General features: G+C 37.3%; 3 protein-coding genes across 3 annotated transcripts; all 3 read left to right on the plus strand.

The window, feature by feature from the left end:
• Positions 1 to 387: 387 nt before the first annotated feature.
• LOC146137000 (protein AAR2 homolog) lies at positions 388 to 1,510 on the plus strand. The gene has a single exon (XM_083395278.1). The coding sequence runs from the start codon at positions 418 to 420 to the stop codon at positions 1,492 to 1,494; it is 1,077 nt and encodes a 358-aa protein (XP_083251404.1). The 5' UTR covers positions 388 to 417; the 3' UTR covers positions 1,495 to 1,510.
• Positions 1,511 to 2,004: 494 nt separating this feature from the next.
• LOC146137001 (malonyl-CoA-acyl carrier protein transacylase, mitochondrial-like) lies at positions 2,005 to 5,021 on the plus strand. Its single transcript, XM_083395277.1, has 2 exons — positions 2,005 to 2,418; positions 3,937 to 5,021. The coding sequence occupies exons 1-2, from the start codon at positions 2,032 to 2,034 to the stop codon at positions 4,666 to 4,668; spliced, it is 1,119 nt and encodes a 372-aa protein (XP_083251403.1). The 5' UTR covers positions 2,005 to 2,031; the 3' UTR covers positions 4,669 to 5,021.
• A 4,179-nt stretch (positions 5,022 to 9,200) lies between these two features.
• Positions 9,201 to 20,720, plus strand: LOC146137002 (cytochrome P450 7B1-like). Its single transcript, XM_083395716.1, has 10 exons — positions 9,201 to 9,340; positions 10,040 to 10,126; positions 10,541 to 10,716; positions 11,346 to 11,494; positions 12,828 to 12,960; positions 15,084 to 15,254; positions 15,846 to 16,020; positions 17,259 to 17,364; positions 18,875 to 19,060; positions 20,524 to 20,720. The coding sequence occupies exons 1-10, from the start codon at positions 9,217 to 9,219 to the stop codon at positions 20,717 to 20,719; spliced, it is 1,503 nt and encodes a 500-aa protein (XP_083251842.1). The 5' UTR covers positions 9,201 to 9,216; the 3' UTR covers position 20,720.
• Positions 20,721 to 21,317: the final 597 nt, after the last annotated feature.

A 21,317-nucleotide genomic window follows, 5' to 3' on the forward strand; every position in this document is an offset into this window, starting at 1 on the left:
CTCATAATCGGACGAGTTCGCCCAATTTTAATAATTTAACATGTATTTTTTATGACAAGGACTTGGCTTGGAATTGACTTGCTTCAATTATGACTTGACTGGCACAGGACTTGTTTTTTATTCAAAGAGAGTTTGACTTGGACTTGAGTTAAAACGATTGACAAGACCAATCCGAAAAAATAAATCAAAATGAAGATACTCTCATATCGACATCAAGCGTACACCACATAATCATATGCACAGACATGTACCAAGTATATCTAAAATTTATTTTTAACTTGAAGCTAAGAAAGTGTGTTTCATGACCAAAAAAGTGATTTAGAAACAATTATGCCAACTAGCCTCAGATTAATGACTTTTTTATTTTAGGATCAGGGTTTATAGATTACTAGTGCCATTATCTTACTGTATTTTGCTATGGATCAAGAAACAGCAAGAGCTTTATTCGAGAATGGTGCTTTTCTTATTCTAAAAGATGTACCTCAAGGTACTAACTTCGGAATGGACTGGAATAGTTGGGTCACTGGCCCCAACTTTGAAGGGGTGAAAATGATCCCACCTGGGGTTCATTTTGTTTTCTACAGTGCCGTGTCCAATCAGGGTGGCCAACCGGCACCGAGGACCGGATTTTTTCACAACTTTGCGGTGCGAGAAATCCTCGTCTACCAATACAGCCATGAAACTGAGGAGCTAGTGAAAACCTTTCCAACAGACGCTGAACTCGACTCACTGAGACTCAACCTAAAAAATTTAGATAAAAATTTAGCCGCATATCCGTATGACACACTGAAGAAATGGGTTTCAATGTCAAGTTTTATTACTCCGAATTTGGTGCAAAAACTACAGCCGGAAGATGGTAAAATAAGGTCTGTCCTAGAACTGCTACCTAATGCATCGAGCTCGTCTCAAGAAAGAATGGCAGAAAAGCCAGATTTGGATGAAGATGGTCTTCCAAACTTGAAGGTCAATCCGTCTAGTGTTATTAACTTTAGCAGTATTCCTGAAAAGTGGTACCCTGTTGGTGCAAGTCCTTCAGAAATGTCTAAGCACAGCATGGACTCTTCCTACATTCTGGAAACATTGTTTGGCAATTACGAAAGCCCGAATGACATTCTCGGTGAAATGCAGTTTGCCTTTGTCTGCTTTATATTGGGCCAAGTTTTTGATTCGTTCGAACACTGGAAAAACCTGACCAGGGTGTTATGCATGTGCGAAGGAGCCTTGAACAATTATCTCGACTTGTACAAATCTTTAGTTGGTGTGCTGTATCACCAGATAGATGAAATACCAGTGGACTTTTTTGTTGACATTGTGTCTTCGAACAACTTTTTAGTGTCAACCCTTTCACGCTTGTTTTGCAATATCCAGTTGAGCTGCTACAACGAGGAGTTACAAACCAGGGCAAAGCAGTTCCGCAAACATCTTACTAAGAAATATAAGTGGAAGCTGAACCAGGATCCTGATGACTGGGCTCCCGTGGTCGTTGAAATTTGAATCATGTGGTCTTTAAAAACTTGAATTTCTAGTTAAAGAAATATATTTTTTATATTAGATATATGCATATAAAACTTTCTCACTTCAACTTTCAGTCATGACTATGAAAACTTTAGATTTTTAAGCTACATAAATGACAACAAAACAATTTCGATTTTGTTATGCTACACTATTATACAATGTAACTAAACCTTTAGGTTGTGCTTGAAGTTGGGTCGCTGTTTGATTTAGTTGGGTCGCCGACTGTCGTACTCCACATGGTTAAATTAATTAAGATCAACACTGACCAAAGTTACTCAAAATTTGAATAAATTGCATAAAAAATGCAATACATGTCTCCTAATAAACTCTAACTTATTTATGCTATTGTTTATTTGTCATTTGTTCGCTTGCAAAAAGTTAAGCAAAGAGAATTGGGTCACCAAAGCATCAAGCGTTATACTTACGGCTTTTGTGCAGTGTGCACTTTACCTTAATTTTTTTCTCCAATTTTATACAATGTATGTTTCTTAAATCAGGTTTAAATATTTAGCGAAAATGTCCTGGTGTAACAAAGTGTCCAGATTCAGAATAAAAGCCCTTGGACGATTTCTAAGCTCAAGGTGTTTTTCAACGGAAAAGTTTAGTGATGTCCCAGAAGAAGTCCAACAAATGGTAGTACCGACTACGCAAGCTAGGGTCAAAATCGACCCCAAAACAACAACCATTCTGCTTTTCTCCGGCCAGGCAAGCCAGAAAGTGGGGATGACTAAAGGACTCTTAGAATACCCCAACGTCAAAGAAATGTTCGCTGCCGCCTCCAACATTCTCAACTACGACTTGTTGAAGTTTTGCCAGAAGGGCCCACAAAGTGAATTGGATCGAACGGTTCACTGTCAACCCGCGATTCTTGTAACTTCACTTGCAGGCGTTGAAAAACTACAGGTAATTAAACTTGCCCCTTTGCCTTATTACCTAGGAAAATTTAACGTTTTATTAATTTATTTTGTTATTCTATTAATTGATTTTGTGTGTATGAGAATACTAAAACAGTCATTGGGTACTTTTTGTATTACCAGTATCCAATTAAATGTCAAGTATCAGCCTTGGATTGCTTTTGGTGTAAAACAATTTGTAGGTTAACAACTGATGGATTTAACTTCTCAGCAATAAACGCGAATTTGGCCTAATAACGTTGGAAAACTTATCTTTGAAAGTTTTAGTTAATCTATTTTGTTTGTATAAGAAAACTAATGTAGTCATTGGTATCAGATCGGATCGGATCTGACTACTTTTTGAAATATTAAAGGCAAATTTTGGCCTAATTAAGGCAAATTTTACATAATTACCTATAAAAGTTTATCTTTGCATGTTTCAGTCAACCTATTTTGTTATTCTATTAATCGATTTTGTTTGTATGAGAATACATTTTTTTTGCAGTTATTGGTAGTAGTTGTTGGTAATACTGATGGTGATTGAACTTCTTAGTAATTCAGGCAAATTTTGACTTTTTTTTTAATTTTTTTTTTTTTTTTTTATTACCTGGGAAACTTATTATCAACATTTTATATAAACAACTTTGTTAGTTCTAATAATCAATTTTGTTTGTATTAGAATAATAATGCAGTCTTTCAGCCCGTTTATATGCACGTTTAAGCCGGATTCAAATCTATTTCGTTAATTCATTCTCTCTCGTTTTGGCGCTGGATTGAATTAAGTTCTCTCGTTTCTTAATCGGTCAAAAGGAGTGGTTTACAATCCGTTCGCGCTTAATCTGTTTATTTCGATTACGGCCTAAATCGAGCGAGAAGTTTAATTTTTTTTTAAGTGTTACGAGTTCACTGCCACGGCATTATGACGTAACACTAACGACTAGTCGACAAAATCGAACATTATTTGGGTTAGGATGCGGGTTTGGGTAGGTTTAAATAGTAATACTTTTCCCACCATCATCCAAATATTGTGCAATGCTTTAATAATTGTCTCAACGCTGTGGTAGGATTCTAGGCCAGCGCCAAATACATTTTTTATTAGTCATGTTTGGTACATCTTTCAGTTTCACCTTCTTTTTTCCACTCTGCCTTGTACATAGCGTTGACAAAGTAATTCTTGTTTTTTTTTCAATTTTAGGTTAATAAAAATGAACAAGCAGCAATAGATTGCTACCGCAAGGAGTAGCCTAAGCTGAAAAATGGGTTGTGCATCATAAGTTTACTGGAATATATATTACGTAATAATACATATCAGTGCAGTTTGTTCACTCAAGCTGGCTTAAATTTCACGCCATGTAATTACGACGCTGGAACGGATTACTTTTCAATCCGGATTGAACTTTAATCTAATCTGCCGAAAGTTGCAATAAACCGGCTTTTTGGTATCAGATCGGATCTGACTCCTTTTTGTAATATTGGTATAATCAGTCATCGTACTGCTTTTGGCAAAACCAACCCTTATATTTTACAGGTAGAGGAGCCGAACGTTCTAGAGACCTGCTCGTCGTGCGCTGGCTTCAGTGTGGGCGAGTACGCAGCCCTGGTCTTCTCAGGCGCCATAAGCTTCGAAGACGCAGTTCGCCTTGTAAAAACGCGCGCCGAGGCCATGCAATCCGCTTGCAACGAAACGCCATCGGGTATGATAACGGCTATCGGCCGCGCGGGCACTCACTTCAAAGCTGCTTGTAACGAGGCAGCGCAACACGCCAGAAACGAACTACTGATAGAGAACCCAGTGTGCAAAGTGTCCGGCTACTTAGCGCCAAACCTCGTCACCATAGCTGGCCATAAAGGCGCGCTTGATTACTTGGTAGCAAACTGTCGCGAACACGGCATCGTCAAGACCACACCGATCCCAGTTTCGGGCGCGTTCCATAGCGAGCTGATGCGTCCCGCGGTTGAAAAACTTTCGCGCGCGCTTAGACGCGTTACCTTCCAAACTCCAATCGTGAACGTTTACAGCAACGTTAGCGGCAAAAAGTACGGCAGTGTGGCTGAGATTTGCCGCTCGCTGCCTCTACAGCTAGTCTCGCCCGTTCGCTGGGAACAAACTGTGCACAAGATGTTCGCGCGAGTCCCAGACGTCCCAATGCCGCACGCGTACGAAGCCGGGCCCGGCAAACAGCTCGGCGTTCTGCTGAGGAAGTGCAACGGCAAGGCATACCAACAGTATTTGGCTGTAAACCCGCTGGACAGCCTGTGATTGTGAGGAAAGCTGTTGCTGGTAATTGTGTGAACTTGTGGAGAAAATCCCGGCGTTGAAGGCTGATGAGGCAGTGGGGATTAGAGATCAAATGTTATCACTTTTTCGGACTGATACCCGATAGCCGATTTTACGCTGTGCATTTAATAAGCATTATCACACTGCTTTGCTTTACTTGACGTCACTATACCTGTAACCGGTGGCCAGTGAGGTGTGACCAGCACTTGAGCCGACCGATAGCAATACCGACATTTTTATTTGCCTGAAATATTATCAAAATGTTAATTAATTAAAAATAACATCCCAATAATATTAAAGTTCTATACCTATATTTATTACACTCTTATTTTGGATGTTAAATAACTTTTTTTAAAGAAAGTTTGTTTTGCTTTTGGGAACAACCATATCTTATTTTCGTGACAAAATATCGGCCAAACTTACCGATACCAATATATCAGTTGGAGTGAAATATCGACCGATTTATCGGTCTGCTTCTATAGTAAGGATGTCCGATAATGTAATGAATTTGCAACATATCAATAGATATAAATCGCTCTTCTGTTGTAAATGAAGTTATAAACTGAAGTTTTGGCAGCATAACTAACAGCATCAGGGTTATAATCTTCATTTACACATGAAAAGTTATTTTTTTCCGCCCGTGTTACGATGTTTTCAACTTTATAAAACTACAGCGACTTTTTGTTAGCAACAAACCTTTTGTACGCTCTTCATTAATTTTGCCTATTTAACAAGAATGACGTCATGTAGAATCCCGTCGGATCGGCACTGCATTTGTCTTAAATAATACGTATGGAAAATTTCTACTTGACAGACATTGTAGAATCGGCGTCTAAAAAATAAAACGCAATCCTGTTGTTTTTTGTTTACTGCTGCACGCAAATTATGTTCTCTAAGTTAATAGAATACGCTATCTTAATAGTAGGAAGTGCGTCGATTCTACTACATGTAAATTCTAGCTGGGTTACCCATATCAGAATACAACTTCTTATTGTAAGGGTCGTTGTAATGACGGTTTATAAGAATACTGGTACAATTAGGTTAGATAAAAAAGGCTGATTCCTGTTTTTATGAAAGTCAGTTGACGTGTGATACCGGTACAGTGTACAGCTAGTGCTAGTTTTGCGAATGATAAAAGAATGGGAACACACAATAACACCTAAAAAGCAATATGACGTAAAGCAGAAAAATATATATAACCATAGGATTAAACCAGCGACGTAATAGAGCCAAATACTCAGTAATAACCGCGACAGAAGAAGAAATGAAATCAGGCTCATGGGTCTATCATCGACCGTCATGGTGTCAACGTTTGGCCGCCCTAGTTTGAATGGTGCCGTTAGAGCGCCGCTGTTTTGACACTGGATTTTTTGGTCCTGTTTGGGGTTATTTGTGGATAATGGGTGGGGTTAGAAAATGGACTGGAGTTGAAATTATTGGGGGAATTAGTGGTGTACTTAGGGGCGGGGTTTTGTGCTAGCTAAAATGTTGTATAAGCCTAATTTTTGCCATTTAGGTGTTTGCGACTAGTTTAGGTCCTAATCCGGTATTTTTGGATTACGACGCTAGGTATTAGTGCTATTTTGGTCTTGTTCCGACGTTGAAGTTGTTCTTATTTTGGTCTTATGGCTAGAGTCCAAAATAACAAACGATGTCGGAACAACTCAGCTCATGAATATCATTTTAAATGACCGTAAACAGTTGTGAACTGCACACTGCACTTCATACAAACTGGTGAGAGAGTGCACAAATAGTTTTCGATTAAAGAAATTAACAAAGAAATACGACTTATAAATCGGAAGAAATATTAGTAAATGAACTGAGCGAAATGGTATGGACTAAAATCCACAATTCTTTTGTAATCAAGTTCGCGATGCACTCCACAGTTGGGTTCGTTTATTCCGTCACAGAAGGTCGCAGGATAGCGGGAAGTAAAAGGCCAGACGTGACTGTTCTGGACGGTCCGAGATCCAGGAGGTCTACGACGGAAAGATCAAGTAAGGGCAAGGTATATAAGAGAGCAAAAAATAGGGACAATATTACAATACAGTAGGAATTCGGTTTGGCTGATAAAGCTAGGTTGCTAGATTTGCAGAGTCACTACACTAAAACTATATTTTAGTCAGCTTAATGTTGAAGGCAAACTTCTATTTAATATAAAAAGTATCAAGTTAGCAACTTACGTCCTAAATTCTTCTGGTCGCGGATTGTGAATATTATCCCCAGTGTTATAATGACTTAAAACAATGACTTGACTTAGGTGCACTTATGTCACTGTTTTTAAATAACCTAACTTGACGTAAGTCTTTCGAATAAAATGACTTGTTTTAATTTTTTGGCAAATTACTTGAATTAGAGTCATTTTGTCAAAAAAATTGTGTTCAAATCAAATGTTTTTCATAAAATAATTTGAATTAATTTTAGGTTATTCAAGCTCAATTTTTACACGCAAAATTTTGCTTGATAATTGCGTTTTTGTTATTTTTAGTTTGAGGTATTGTTTATAATCGGGCGAGTGCACCAATTTAAGTTGTATGTCTTACTTTTTATGTCAATGACTTTCTTGAATTTTTACTTGCTCGCATAATGACCAATTGGGCTTAAGTCTGTATATATTGCCTCAATAAACCTAAATCAACAAACAAACATACCTCCCTTTACTTAAATGTTTCGAACTTAAATAAAAAAATAAAATTCTTTTTACAGAAGAACTGTTCTTTTGCCAAAGATTGGCTTAGGTTTAACTTGGCTGTTTATTAATTTAAATAAACCCAACCAACTAACAAACACATCTCCCTTTACTTAAATGTTTCGAAGGGCATTGACCTGGGGTGCTATTCAATCAACGCAGACAATGCTCGCGTAAAAAATGCCTTCTTCTGCTAAGGTCTCGCTTGGCAGCACGCGATTTAAAAAGTTAGCGCTTCAGAGAACTTTTTGACTGTGAACTGTGTAAGCAACCACAAGCCACAAGTTGCTGTAAAGATTATTAAGATACCGGTGATATGTGAGTCCACTATTCAATACGTTGTTTAGTAGTAACACAAATTCGCTTTGAGCTTAGTTATTTACAACAGATGCTGATAACAATTTTAGTAGAGAATAAAGGAAGTTTAGTGTTCTTTTGTTGTCCTTAGATAAAAACAAAACATCAGGGAAATAGTCCAACACGGTTATTCAAAATGTACAGAGTAGAATTTATTAGTACAAATGTTATTAACTCAAGAAAGCTGGCCAATTTTGTACTGAAAAGGAAAGAGGAAAATTGCTTGTTTACAGCAGTGGTATGTCCAATTTTGCCGACCGCTAAACAAATTATAAAATAAACCGCAGCACCCTTGTTTCAAACTATATTATTACACAACAATTAAATGCAATTATAACTAACCCTTATTGCCCGGAAAGGCATTAGGTAAAGTACATAATATTTTCAGGTGACGGGCTGATATTGACTTATATTCAAGTCATGTTTGCTTATGCCGGGGAACCACTGTCCCGCGGAGTCATGACCCACCACAGATTTTTAATGACCCACTTGTCTCTCAAGAAATACCGATATGTTATCAATTATTTTCATGAAAGAACAAGTATAAAAAAACAGTTCTTCGTTAGATAGCACTATACTGTTTAAATCAGGACTGGCAAATCTGTGCGTCGTGCAAAAGTGTTTAAGGGGTTGCCTACATTAACTGCACTTTAACAATTCGGTGCAGAAAAGCAGACAACTAAAAGCATTTTGTTTATCGCCATAAAACTTATCGGGTGGTGATCCATTAAGGGAAACTATGAGTTCGCGGACTAAAAGTTCTAAAAAACATGTTTAAACCAATAAATCATGTCGAAAAGCTTTCTGCTGAACTCCTGTAATCCCATAAAAAATGCTGCAGCATTTGTTAACTATTTAGCTTCTTAATATTTGTGGGATTTCGAATTTGGAAATTATCCAAAAACCTTAAATCACAAATATACTCCAAACGACACAGCAGAGTTTCGCATAAAATTGGCAAATAATTAAATGTATGACTCACCTGGGCATTTTGTAAGGATTAAAGTCGTGTCTGTGACCCGCGCGATGAAAAGGTTCGCAATCCCTGGCTTGTGCCAACGTATAATTCTCATACGGTATTTTATTTTTTACACAAAAATACTCGGTTGTAAATCTTAAGTAACAAAGTTTGATAACCACTGGTTTGCAGTCTTCATCAGAATTTCAATATTATTTACGGCGACTGTTTATGGCATTTTAGTTACTTCCAGTGGTTAAGTAGAATAATTTTCAAAGCCATGGCAGATTTAGTAGAGATGACGTCATAAAATTACGTCATACCAGGACATCTAAGTCTAAAAAAGTAACTTTTGGACACGCATGAGGTTATCTTTCGATGTCCCAAAGAAAAAAAATTGTACCGGTGCCTGAAAAACCCAATTTACCGGTACGGTTTTTTACCTTACTTTCGCCACTGGTTGTTTCATAATACAAAAGCAAAGCGAATTTTCATTCATTGCAGGGATTTAGGCGCAGAGCAAACGATGTTGACTTTAGTCGTATCACTGTTGCTGTTTCTTTGCGCGGTTTATTTATTCTGGTTCAACACTAAGAGATCGTCCAAAGGTTCCGAGCCTCCAATGGTGCCTTATTATATTCCGTGGCTTGGTAAGTACGATTTTTGGTTTTATACAAAAGACAAAATTATTCTGACAAAAATGCGTATTTTTATGGAAATAATTTTAGTTTTTTGCAAGTCTCAGAATTCTCCTAAATAAATCTAGTTGGACTTAACGTATTCTCTTTTAAATGAAGTGTACTCTATATTTGGCGCTTGTCTAGAATCATACGACAGGGTTTCCATAATTTAATCAGCGCACATTATTTGGGTTGGGGACCATTTATTATGTTTGTATGTGGGGCATACAAATGCTCAAGCATGACGTCACAAACTCGACATGGTCCCAAGTCACAAAGTTACGGTCTTGTGTGGAGTATATGCTGAATAGCACTTAGTTATAGTTAATCTTAAAATATTCGATGGAAGATTTTACCCGATACTAAGTTCTAGTATCGGTTATCGTCCGATACTAGGGTGGTAATGTTTTGCAATCCAACGCGGTGATTTCTATTTTAAAAAAGGTAAATTTATCTGCAGGTTACTAAACCTCTTCAACAAGGCCAAATTGCCCCAAAACTTAGAAAAATTGCTCCTTCGTCTAATTTTGATTGCTTGTGCGTAGGAATGACGTCATTATGTATCGGATCGAATCGCGATATTTTTGTCCAACATATCGGGAATCGGTATCGGGATAAATGTTAAGTATCGTACATCCCTAGTTAATCTACATGTTTTCTTCTTTTAAGGCCGCGGACTTGATTACCAGAAGGATCCTTGTGGTTTTCTGCAAAAGTGCGAAAAGAAATATGGCCCAATATTCACCGTTGCAATGGGTAAGCAAACCTTATAGAGCAGAAGTTGGAGGGGGGGACTTAGTTATCAACAAAAGGTTATTGGCGCGCTAACAAAGTAAAATTAATTATAATTTTCGAAAAAAAAGCAAACCTGAGAAAAATATTTTTTGTTGTAATTTTTTTTTTCATTATGAAATAAATATTTATTTAATTTAGCTTGCTGTATGTTTGGTTTTGCTATTTTAGTATTTTAGTCAAGATAGTTTTACGTGGTCTTACTCGAGTTCCGACTTTCGAACTCTGACTCCGCAGCCCTTGCTCTAATAATGACTTGTAATTGTTTAAAAAGACTTGACCTGGACTTGAGTTATTTAACAAATGACTTGACTTGGACTTCATTCCAAATTGCCTTTTTACAACACTGCCAAATAACATCTAAAAACACTTTTAAAGGTGGCCGTTACTTTACGTTCGTTACCGACCCGTTCACTCATCCGATAATCGCCAAGGAAAGCCGGAGACTCAACTTTCGAATCCACTCGATTCCCTTCGTCAAGAAGGTGTTCGACTTTGTGCGCCGAGGAGTCGAGCACAGCACCAACAATGGACTCTTCCACCAACACTTGCAGGTATGGAAGCACGATAGTATAGGATAGAGCAGTGGTTCTCGGCCGCCGGTCCGCAAAGCGGCACCGGTCCGTGTCAACTTTTTTGCCGGTTCGCCAAATATATCACAATTTTATATCTCAAATGCAAAATGCAAGATGTTGAAGGCTTGTCCGTCCAATCTAGAACTTCGCCAGTTCCGTAAGTTGCCTCATCGTGACGTAACATAGAGTTAATTGTTTATTTTGGACTTTATCGTACGTCACAATGCTGCAAGTGTTGTGCAACTGTTTAAAAATAGGCTACAACTTTTTAAGTCCTAAACTTTATGACCAGTTGTGTGAAAAACTATAGTAGAACCACGTATAACACGCATGATATCAAACGACAGCGCATTGCTCATTAAATTTAAGTTTCCATTATTTCCTTTTAAGTTGGAGTTATTCCACTCTTAATATACACAAAAAGTTAGCACCCAAATGGCGCCCGGTTGAGAACCACTGCATTAGTGGGTTATTTCAACACGATGTAAAAACAAAATAAATTACTAACGTCCTTCCAACGTTTTCACATCAGTTTTTGTCGTGTATGCTAAGCTGTCTGCGGTGCACTCCAACCGGGATTTGATAGAGTAGACACTCTTGTCTTACAGGGCGAGTCCCTTGAGGAACTGATGAAGATAATGATGAACAACCTGTGCGAGGTTTTGAACAAAGACCGCTTCACCAACCCCAAGTGGTGTCAGGCGAATCTTCTTGCCCTCACGTATGACGTCATGTTCACGGCTGGATTCAAGTCCCTGTAAGATAAATGAGTAACGTTTCTTGAACTTTGTAACTGTTGCCAAAAGCGCCTGGCTATTATAATCGTAACCAGCACTCTATTGCAGCTCCACCTGTCAATATCGTGTCTTACAAGTTTGTAATTCCAAAACACAGATTTATTTTTCTTTTAAATATCTAAAGCTGCGCCAACTTTATTAAAGTAATAAAAGCTCCCTTAAAATATTCATCAATGTTAAAGACCACCTGGTTTAAGGTGGGTAAAGAAGGAAAAAGAGGCCAATTTTATTCAAAACCTATAAAGTTTAATGCAATACAAACATAGCCAAGTCATTTGAATAACTTAAAAGATTATCGTCCGGTAAAGTCCATTTTTTCAGAGACCTACGTATCATTCCAGAATTCCAGTTAATTTCCAACATTAGCTTAACTGCCAAATTTCCCATGTTTGTTTTACGGCATGTTTACCTATTTTAATTAACTCGTATAACCTTTTTCGAATGTAACATAAATGCGTTTCGATAAAGTCGAAATTGATTTCCGCTCCACCGCATCAGCTGTTTTAGTTCGGTAAATATTGACGCTTTGTAAATATTTGCATTTTAATGTTGAAACAAAGCAGTTACCAAGCACCTCGCACGATGCTATGATAATTTTCAAAATAACTAAATTGCAAACCTGCATTATTTTACTAGATGTTTGGGTTTTTGAAGCTGTTTTAAATGTTACCGCAAAGGCCTTGCGGTTTCCACGAAAAAAACTAAGCAAACAAGGTAACTTCTGGGAAACCATTTTATGAGAAAGCTAGTGGCGTGATTTTAGTGTTCCGATCTGTTTGCAGCAACATGGTCACTCGTGTGCCTATTGTTACCTTAGTGTTCAAACCTTACAAGTGAATAAAGCAGTGCTATAAACAAGTCATTTTGAAAGACTTAAGTACTGTTTAAGTCACAATTAGAGCAACTCAAATTTAGGTCAAGCCATTGACATAAACATAACATCAAGCGAATAAAATTGGTAAATTCGTCCGTTTATGAAAGTATCTTGACTAAAAACGCTATATACAGCATGAAAATTGTTTCACGTCCAACAATTACGACAAATAACCCAATTTTATTTAAAAATATTAAATGGAAATACTTAATTTTAACCCAAGGTGGTTGACAAAATGTCTTTTATGCGAAAAGAGTCAAGTCAAGTTCAGACATTTTGGTTAAGGACTTAAGTCCATACAAGTCATTTGATATTTGCACTTAAGTCACAAGCCTTTGTCATTGACTTAAGTCACTACAACACTGGAACATAGGCCAAACAATTTGTCAATAAATTGTAGGCAGAGCCTGTTTTCTTAGATTCGGACAAGGCACCAAATCGAGTTCTGGCTTCATCGACGACGCAAAGTTTCAAGAAATCATCAAGGATTTCGTAATATTTGACGACGCGTTTCCCCTAATCGCTCAAGGTTATCCAATCTCGTCGCTCAAGGTCAGACTTCGTCAACATTTGGCTTAAAAAAATAACCTAATTCTTCAACGGGCTTGTTTTGTGTGAAACATATTAAACAATTTTAAGAAACTATAAAGTGCTTGGTCTGTTAAACTCAGCGGTTATATTACGTGTAACAAAGTAACGGTGGTCTCCACGTTTTTCGTAAAGAGCGAATGACTCTTATGATTGATAATAATAATCATGAGCCGGATAGAAAATGTTGTTTTAACCTTACTTGACTTAATTATTAACAAAACAAACGAAAATATGTATATATATTTATATATTTAATTTTACAAAAATATATGTATAAGCTTTATTAAATTCTCGTTGGGTTTAAAATCTCGTAAATAATTAACTTAGTTTTACTGATAAACATTGCGGTTAATTAACTATAGGTAACCTTGTTTTAGGGAATATTTCGCGGGCCGAAAGTTAACCATCAATGAGTTGTTTTTCTTTTTATCGTGTATAACGTATCTGTATACACTGTCGCTTGTTTGTAAATTATAGAAAATCAGGAAGCTTGTTGTTTTAAAACAGCTGCGTCAAACATAAAAGCGTGAAATTCCGTGGTGAGGCCAAATCCAAAAGAATTCAACCGGCGAGGATTCGGCCCTTGGGCCGTAGTTTGGTGTATTAGTCTAACAGCGCTTAGCTTACCGTGTTTGTTTACTCAGAGCAAATATTTAAACGAGACTTGCAACTCCTGTTAGACGCACGTGTTAACGTCATCCTCTTTATGTAAGTTTATAATAATTCCCTTCATGTAAGTTTTATTGTAATCCCGGTTACATTAACAGGTGATGGTTTACTTATCGATAGCGGTTGGTGTCATATAAAAGCATGTTAACGGTTAACGTGTTTAAAGAATCCTGTATTTGCTAAACGTTTACGAAAATCGTGAACGCGTTTCACGTAAAACGTTGTTTCTTTTTTAATGTACCCAACGTCTGATGGCATTGGGTTGCGGCGGCATTTACATTAGGGTTTTACAAAGCTCGAGAGTATCATTTAAAGAAGGAATCGGCAGCCTTTTTCACCCTGCGAAACGGTTTAATATGAAAATTATGTCGCGGATTGGCCTTAAAAAAACACAAATGTTCAGCAAAGGAAATTTATTACAACTTTTTTAAATGCGAACTTTTAGCTTGTATTGCCGCAAAGAGATGTGGGTTTATTACGTTCAACAATCTAAAATATATTAAACGTATAGAACCCGCGGGCGGCATCCGGCCCGACAAGCAATTAACCCGAGGCTCATTTCAATAAAACTTTTGGGCTTTTAACGTTTTTGTCTTAAACTACACATGTCTACCTATTCCTAATCTTACCAGCTTGTATTTCCTACTCTTACCACCTATATTGAATATATATATATATTTTTAAGATATTCCGGCCTTAATTACTAGCTATAGGCTACCGTAGCATTCTGCTGCTTTAGTTGACGTTGTATTTAAAGGTTTCATGGGAGTAATTACCAAGCCGTGTGCCGCGAAACTTTTTGTAATTTCGGAAATAGAGTGTTTGGATACCAATAGGCTCAAGCATTTTAGACTTAAATATGCACTACCCATTACAAATTAATCATATTGAGACATTTTCATTTGTTTGTCGTGCGTTAAGAGCGATTGCAAAATGACCCTATTGTTGTTCTGTTAAAAGTGGGCCGCGAAATATTTAAGATATTTTTATGTGCCGCGAACCAAAAACGTTGGGGAACCACTGGCCTACTTCGCTCGCCAGGTGTGCCCCGACTTAAAAAAGGTAACAAACACTGAATAGATCAACTATCAAAGTTATTCCATTTCTTCAAAGTAGTTTTATTACACTTTTTATTAGTAGTATGGATGACGACGTGTGGACTCTAATTTTAAACCAAACAAACGCTTTTTTTGCACTTTGCGCCAACAGTTTACTGCCTTTTTAAATGTAATTAAACACGTTTTAAAGTGCAAAAACGATCCGAAGCCCGGCTGATTCACATTTCTAACATTTCAATAACGCAATTCTTATTGTGCGGCCCGCAAAGACCTTTCTAAGTTTGGTTTTGGCCGCGACTAGAAAAAGGTTGCCGACCCCTGATTTAAGGTCTTACGGTGTGTTCACTAAATGTTCAGGGCGTCAGCGAAGCCAGGGAGCGTTTGTGGGAACTTCTTCGTCCCGATGTTATGGAGAAACGCGAAGGAGTTCATCCGCTCATCTCGGAAAGCGTCGAAAACGTGAGGAGAGAGGGCCGGAGTTCAGATGACGCAATGAAGCAGAGTCTCGCGCAGTTGTTTGCAGCAGAAGTTAGGATTTGTTTTAGTTCTACGTAGTGCTTTCCGGTCTAATAACAAACGACGTCATTTATATGCTTTTAGCCGTCCGATCTAAGGCCGAAATTACTTAGGCGTTACTAAGCCTATTTATCTTCCATTTTAACGTAGTAATTTCTCAGTAATTTACCTTTAAGAGAGTACGCAACTCTCCTGAAGTCGTCGTAATGAAACTAATTTGGTTTTCGATCGGTACAGACAACTCTCTAGTATCAGACGAGTACCGATACTAACTTGCATCCGGGTGATGGTGCCGATCCGATATTATTGGATATCCCTACTTTCCGAGTACTTTCCGAGTATATTTTTTGACATAATTACTTAAACCAAAATTTTCTACCGGGCGTCTGACTTGGGGGTATAGACCTGCACGTCATTTTGGAAAGATAAAAGATTTACCCAAGTGATTATTGCTTCGTAGATAAATCTCCATGGATATAAGTCGAAACTCAACGTTTTTATCCTATTTTGAACTCATAATTCTTATCGTTGTTAAGTTGACAACTTCGGCCTTTTTGCTCCTCAAACGTTTGCTGCAAAGCTATTCATTTTTTCACTTGACAGTCGAACACGGTCATCACCGCATTCTGGGCTCTGTACTATTTGTTGACGTGTCCCGAAGCCGCTCAAGCGGCACGCCAGGAAATATCCCGGATGTTGAAGGAAACGTCGCAAGAAGTTGGTTCGCAAAATCAGATCCACTTTGATCGAAGTCAGTTGGCCAAAATGACGGTCCTCGGTAAGAATAGTCCCTTACCTGCTTAGTTGACTAGACAATAGATAGTCTTGCGGTTTCTACGAAAAATCTTTAACAAACAAGGTAACTTAAGTGTTTTTTGACCTGTTTTCTGCAACATTGATCCCCCATGTGCTTTTTTTATAGTGTTTTAAACTTTGCAAGTGATCACATAGCTGTGTTGTAAAAAAAAACATTTAAAAATCTCGCAGTCAAGTCAACATTATAGCAATTCAATTTTAAGTCAAGTCATTGACATAAACATAACGTCATGCAAATAAAATTGGTAAATTTTTCTGATTATGAAAAATAAGTCAACTAAAAACGAGTCATTTTGAAATGACTTAGGTCCCAGTCAAGTCATTTGAAAAATAACTTAAGTCCAAGTCGCGACCCTTGCAAAACTAACAGTCAAGTCCCAGTCCAAGTAATCGTTTGCACAGGTCAAATCCCAGTCAAGTCATTATGAGAGCAGTCCACTTCAAGTCTTGTCATTGCCATTAAAGTAACCGTTAAAATATTAAAATTGGTAAACTCGCCTGATTATGAACAACAATTCAAACACAATATACTGCAAGCGAATGGTTTAATGTACAAAATTGAGATAAATTTTTATGAAAACTAAATTTAATCCCAAGATATTTTACAAAATGACTTCAGTCCAAGTCAAGTCATATGTCCAAAAGAAAAAGAAAAAAACTTGAATCAAGTCAAGTAAAACTTGGTCAAAAGACATAAATCGAGCCATTTGAAGGCTGTGACTTAAAGAGCACTTAATTAAGTCAATGGCTTAATTCATACAACACTGGAGATTGACGTGTTCGAATTTGAGTAATATGAGTTCTACTTTGGCCTAATGGAGCATGGTTGTGCGAAATGGTTAAACAGCCAAATATAAAGGCCCGTGTACACTACAGCTGCGCTGAGCTGAGCTGGGCGTAAAACTCGCTCCAAAACGTAACGTTTTTTCAGCTGCACTGCCTTGAGTTTAGCAATGCGTGAAAACACAATATAATTTAAATGCAAATTACGCTTTGCCCAGTTCAGTGCAGCTGTAGTGTAAACCTACCTTAACTGTAGATGTCTGGAGTAATCTTGACTTAATACAGTCTTCTGGCAATGTATTTTCTAACCTAATACAGCTCTTCTACGAGGAAGTGTTATAAATTGCTATAGGCCTATATATGTTTATAGAATATAAATATAACCTAATAGAAGTATAAATCTGTTTCTTTGTTTAGAAAGTATTTTGCGGGAGTCATTTCGCCTTAGTGACTCCCCCTCTATGCTTCGAAGAGCAATGGAAAATTTCGACCTCAACGTAAAAAGCCTCAACCAGACTTTCAGGTATTGAAGTTTTTTTGTTACTAGCCTTAATTTCGCAGTTTTTCATTTTTATCGTTAGAAAGTTGTAGGTTTGAACTGATTTGCGAAAGTTTTACCCACAAATAAAAGTTTTATTCTGCTAATAATTGGTATTGATAAGAGTTGACATCTGGATTTTCATTTTCAAATTAGCCTTCCTAGAGTGCAAATGCGAGTTACATTATCAGTTGTAACTGTTCCTTCCTTGAGATATGCATAAATATGGCCGTAATTTAGTGTAGGAGCCACTATACCATACCAAGTCGTGCTGTCGGTACTAGTCCGCACTGTTGTAATGACTTGTCAATGACTTTAATTTAAGTCACTGTTTTAAAATAACTTGACTGGTCTTTTGTAGGTCACGTAAGTTAACACAAAGTGCCGTCATAAATTTGGGTTACTTTTCTCAATTTTTGAACATAAAACAATTTGCTTGCCACTATATGTTGCGTTTTTGTTGTTGTTTAGCTAAAGTATTGCTAATATAATCAAACTAGTTTATCAATTTTAATAGTTTAACTTTTACGACAAGGACGTGACTTGAAATTGACTTGCTCTAATAATGACTTGACTGGGGCTTAACCCTTTATTTATTCAAAAAGACCTGACTTTGACTTAAGTTATAAGTCATTTCAAAATGACTTGTTTACTGCATACAAAATTAACGTACGATCTTAACTAATGGTTTGTGATACAACGAAGCGATTTTTATTTGCAAGATAAATGTATCAAAAAGGGTAATGTTACAACTGCAGATAACTAATTTTTTCTAGGCTAAATCAACTTGTTTTTCTAATAACATGGCAAAAAGACCTTTAAGCGTTTCAATTTTATATTTTTTTGCTTGTGAGAAACTTGCAGCAATTTGCTTTTGGCATCAGGTCGAGATACTTTTGTGGGGTATCGCAATTGGAATAGAATGCCAAGTAACGGACATCTTCGGTTCTATGCATATTATGTAAATCACTTACATGCGTGTTGTGCTATATTACAACATTACAAATTTCGCGCCGCCGTTTCCTAATAACCCCACTATTGTCAAGTAACGGACATGTTATGCCAGGGGTTCTTAAACTTTTTTTTACCGCAGACCCCTAAATATTTTTTGCTATACTTGGACCACGGTTAGCAAGCAATTTTCAGAGATGACGTCATAATTGCCGTAATATTACAAATAGAGTTAAAAAACTGCTGATTTCGAGCGAAAAAATGTAAAACTGTAATGGAGTCTACATTCAGTGTAAAACCATTTTAATTTTAATTAAACTTTTTTTCTAATTGGGTACTTCTTTAACTAATATTTCCAACAGGCCTTCATGGGCCCCCTAAAACTAGTTCACGGACCCCCAAGGGCTCCATGGACCCCAGTTTAAGAACCCCTGTGTTATGCAGACGTATATCACTTGCACTCGTGCTGTGATGCAAACGTTGAACGTTGCTGAAAACGTTCCATTTTTCGCCGTCATTTACCAATACCCCACTAATGCTGCAGAATCCGCGAGGGCGACACAGTGATGGCAGTTTTGCAGCTCACCCACCAAGACCCCGAGATATTCCCTGAACCGGAAAAGTTCAAGTTCGACCGCTTTCTGAACGAGGACGGCAGCGAAAAAACCGACTTTTACAAAAACGGAAAGCAGGTTCGCTATTACCTGCAGCCGTTTGGAAGCGGATTAAGGTTGGTATGAGATTGATGTTTGCTATCGATGTATATAGATTTTACAGAACATTTATGACCTTCAGGAATTTCAAATTATGACCTTCAGAAGACTTTTTACATGCCATTTATGACCTTCAGGAGGTCCAATTTATGACCTTGACTTTTTACAGACCGACTTTTTACATAATATTTATGAGCTTTAGGAGATTCAATTCATGACCTTCAGACTTTTTACAGACCATGTATGACCTTCAGGAGATTCAAATTATGACCTTCAGAAGTCTTCTTACAGACCAATTATGACCTGCAGGAGGTTCAATTTATGACCTTGACTATTTGCAGACCGATTTTTTACAGACCCATTTATGACCTTCAAAAGATTTGTGTTTTTGCACTCCTGGTTGTTTTTGAAAACTAATGGATCCGATCCGATACTAGTCTTTATCAGTGTACAGGAATTTATTAATAAACACAAAAACTTACACAAGTTGATTCATATCTTAATTCGAATGAGTACAAAACAATGTTATTAGAACAGAAATAACATCAGTGTAAGTTAAACATCTTCGCCTACTAGTAACTCACAATACATGCTCCTACCGCGACAAGGTAGTAACACCAACTGCCTCAAGGACGATTACAACGTGAAGGCAACATGTGCTCAGTGACCTTTGACCGTTTGACCGCAAGTAATAGAATGCTTACACAATTAAATAGGCCATAAAGCACCTACATCAAATTGCGCTTCAGCAAACTCACTGTCATTTTCAACAGTTTTAGCTTACAATCAGAAATCTTGCATAAAAAACTATTTAGTTTTACAAAGTCTTGTGTTAAATGTTTTTTATGTCACACATTCCCTATACTTTATTGCTTAAAAATTTTCGATTAAACAGATTTGCAATAAAATCTTTTCGATTAAAGCATATATAAAATGGTGGGTGTGTATAAAACGTGTACAAAGTTAGTGTTTCAGACGTTTGAAAAAAAAGTTTGTTATCTGCAAGGTCGATTTAGGTTGGAGCCTGATTGGGATGCAGCCCCAGGCCTATCCAAAAACACAGCCCCAGGCCTATCCAAAAATTAAAAAAGGAATTATCAGATCGATACATACTTCTAAATATTACTTTGAATTATGATGTGATGGCCGATGTTTTATTGGGCTTTTCAAACACAAAATTAATAGGCTTAACACTAGCTGCCATAGTATAGCGCCAGGTCCCTCAAAACCGTAATCTAACCTCGGCCATCTGTTGGTATTTTGTTGTCGTTTTTCAATTTTTTATTGTTTTATTTTTTTCACTACCCGAAAATAAACGGAAAATTATGAAACGTGGAAATACAATTGATACGCATCTAAAGCTAAAAACTACAGTAAAAAACAACGTTATCTTTCCCCTTTTTTAATATCATTGATAGGTACCAATTGCTAAAAACTATATAAGTAAAAAAATAACAACGTTGTCTTCACCTTTTACCAGCAAATGTCCCGGCCGCTTTTTCGCCGTCGCCGAGATCAAGCAATTTCTGATTCTCATGCTGCTCTACTATGACATAAAACCAGTCGAACCACTGCAGCCAATCAAAGGACGAGTAAGTCGAACCGCGTTTGGCTCTTTACCGCCCACTAACGACGTCCCTGTTCGCTTCAGAAGACGTGAGATGGTTCCTTGCTAGACTTTTTCTCTTCATTTTGTTCGATTACGCTTCGTTTTGTTGAGATTTATCGCTTGTTTGAAAGGGGATCACCAAACTTTTTTTTTTGTTATAAATGGCCCGGTCGCAGTAAGGCCTGGCGGTTGCGGTTTGGGTAAATTTACACAAATTTTGGAGTACAATGGTTGGAGGTTGTAGTAAGACGTTCGAAATGATACCTACTTCTGTATGGGCTTTGATATTCCTATTACGTTTTACACAGATTGTTTCACATTAGTCTTTATGCCTAAACAAAAACCTTAGGCACCACCTTAAGCGTAAAAAACGCTTTTCTTTGCAAAATGTTGAAATATTTTAATTTGAACTGTTAGGAGCTAGGAAATTTGCCGCTAACGCTGGCAACGCGTTATTTTGTCAAATCCTTGGCTCTAGCGCTTTACACCAGATGTAAAACACGCCTAATGTGAACCAACATAAACGATGAACTACCCAGGGGCTATAACAAAATTTTGTCACTCTATTAATTTACCCTAATAACCAAAACAAATTTTTCGTTCCAAATAATCCCAGTAATTAAGTTTCAAAAATTTGTTTTGAACTGATAGCCTACTTCGGTCAC

Source organism: Ascidiella aspersa, chromosome 8, assembly GCF_963924565.1.
Source record: "Ascidiella aspersa chromosome 8, kaAscAspe10.2, whole genome shotgun sequence".
Lineage (NCBI taxonomy): Eukaryota > Metazoa > Chordata > Ascidiacea > Phlebobranchia > Ascidiidae > Ascidiella > Ascidiella aspersa.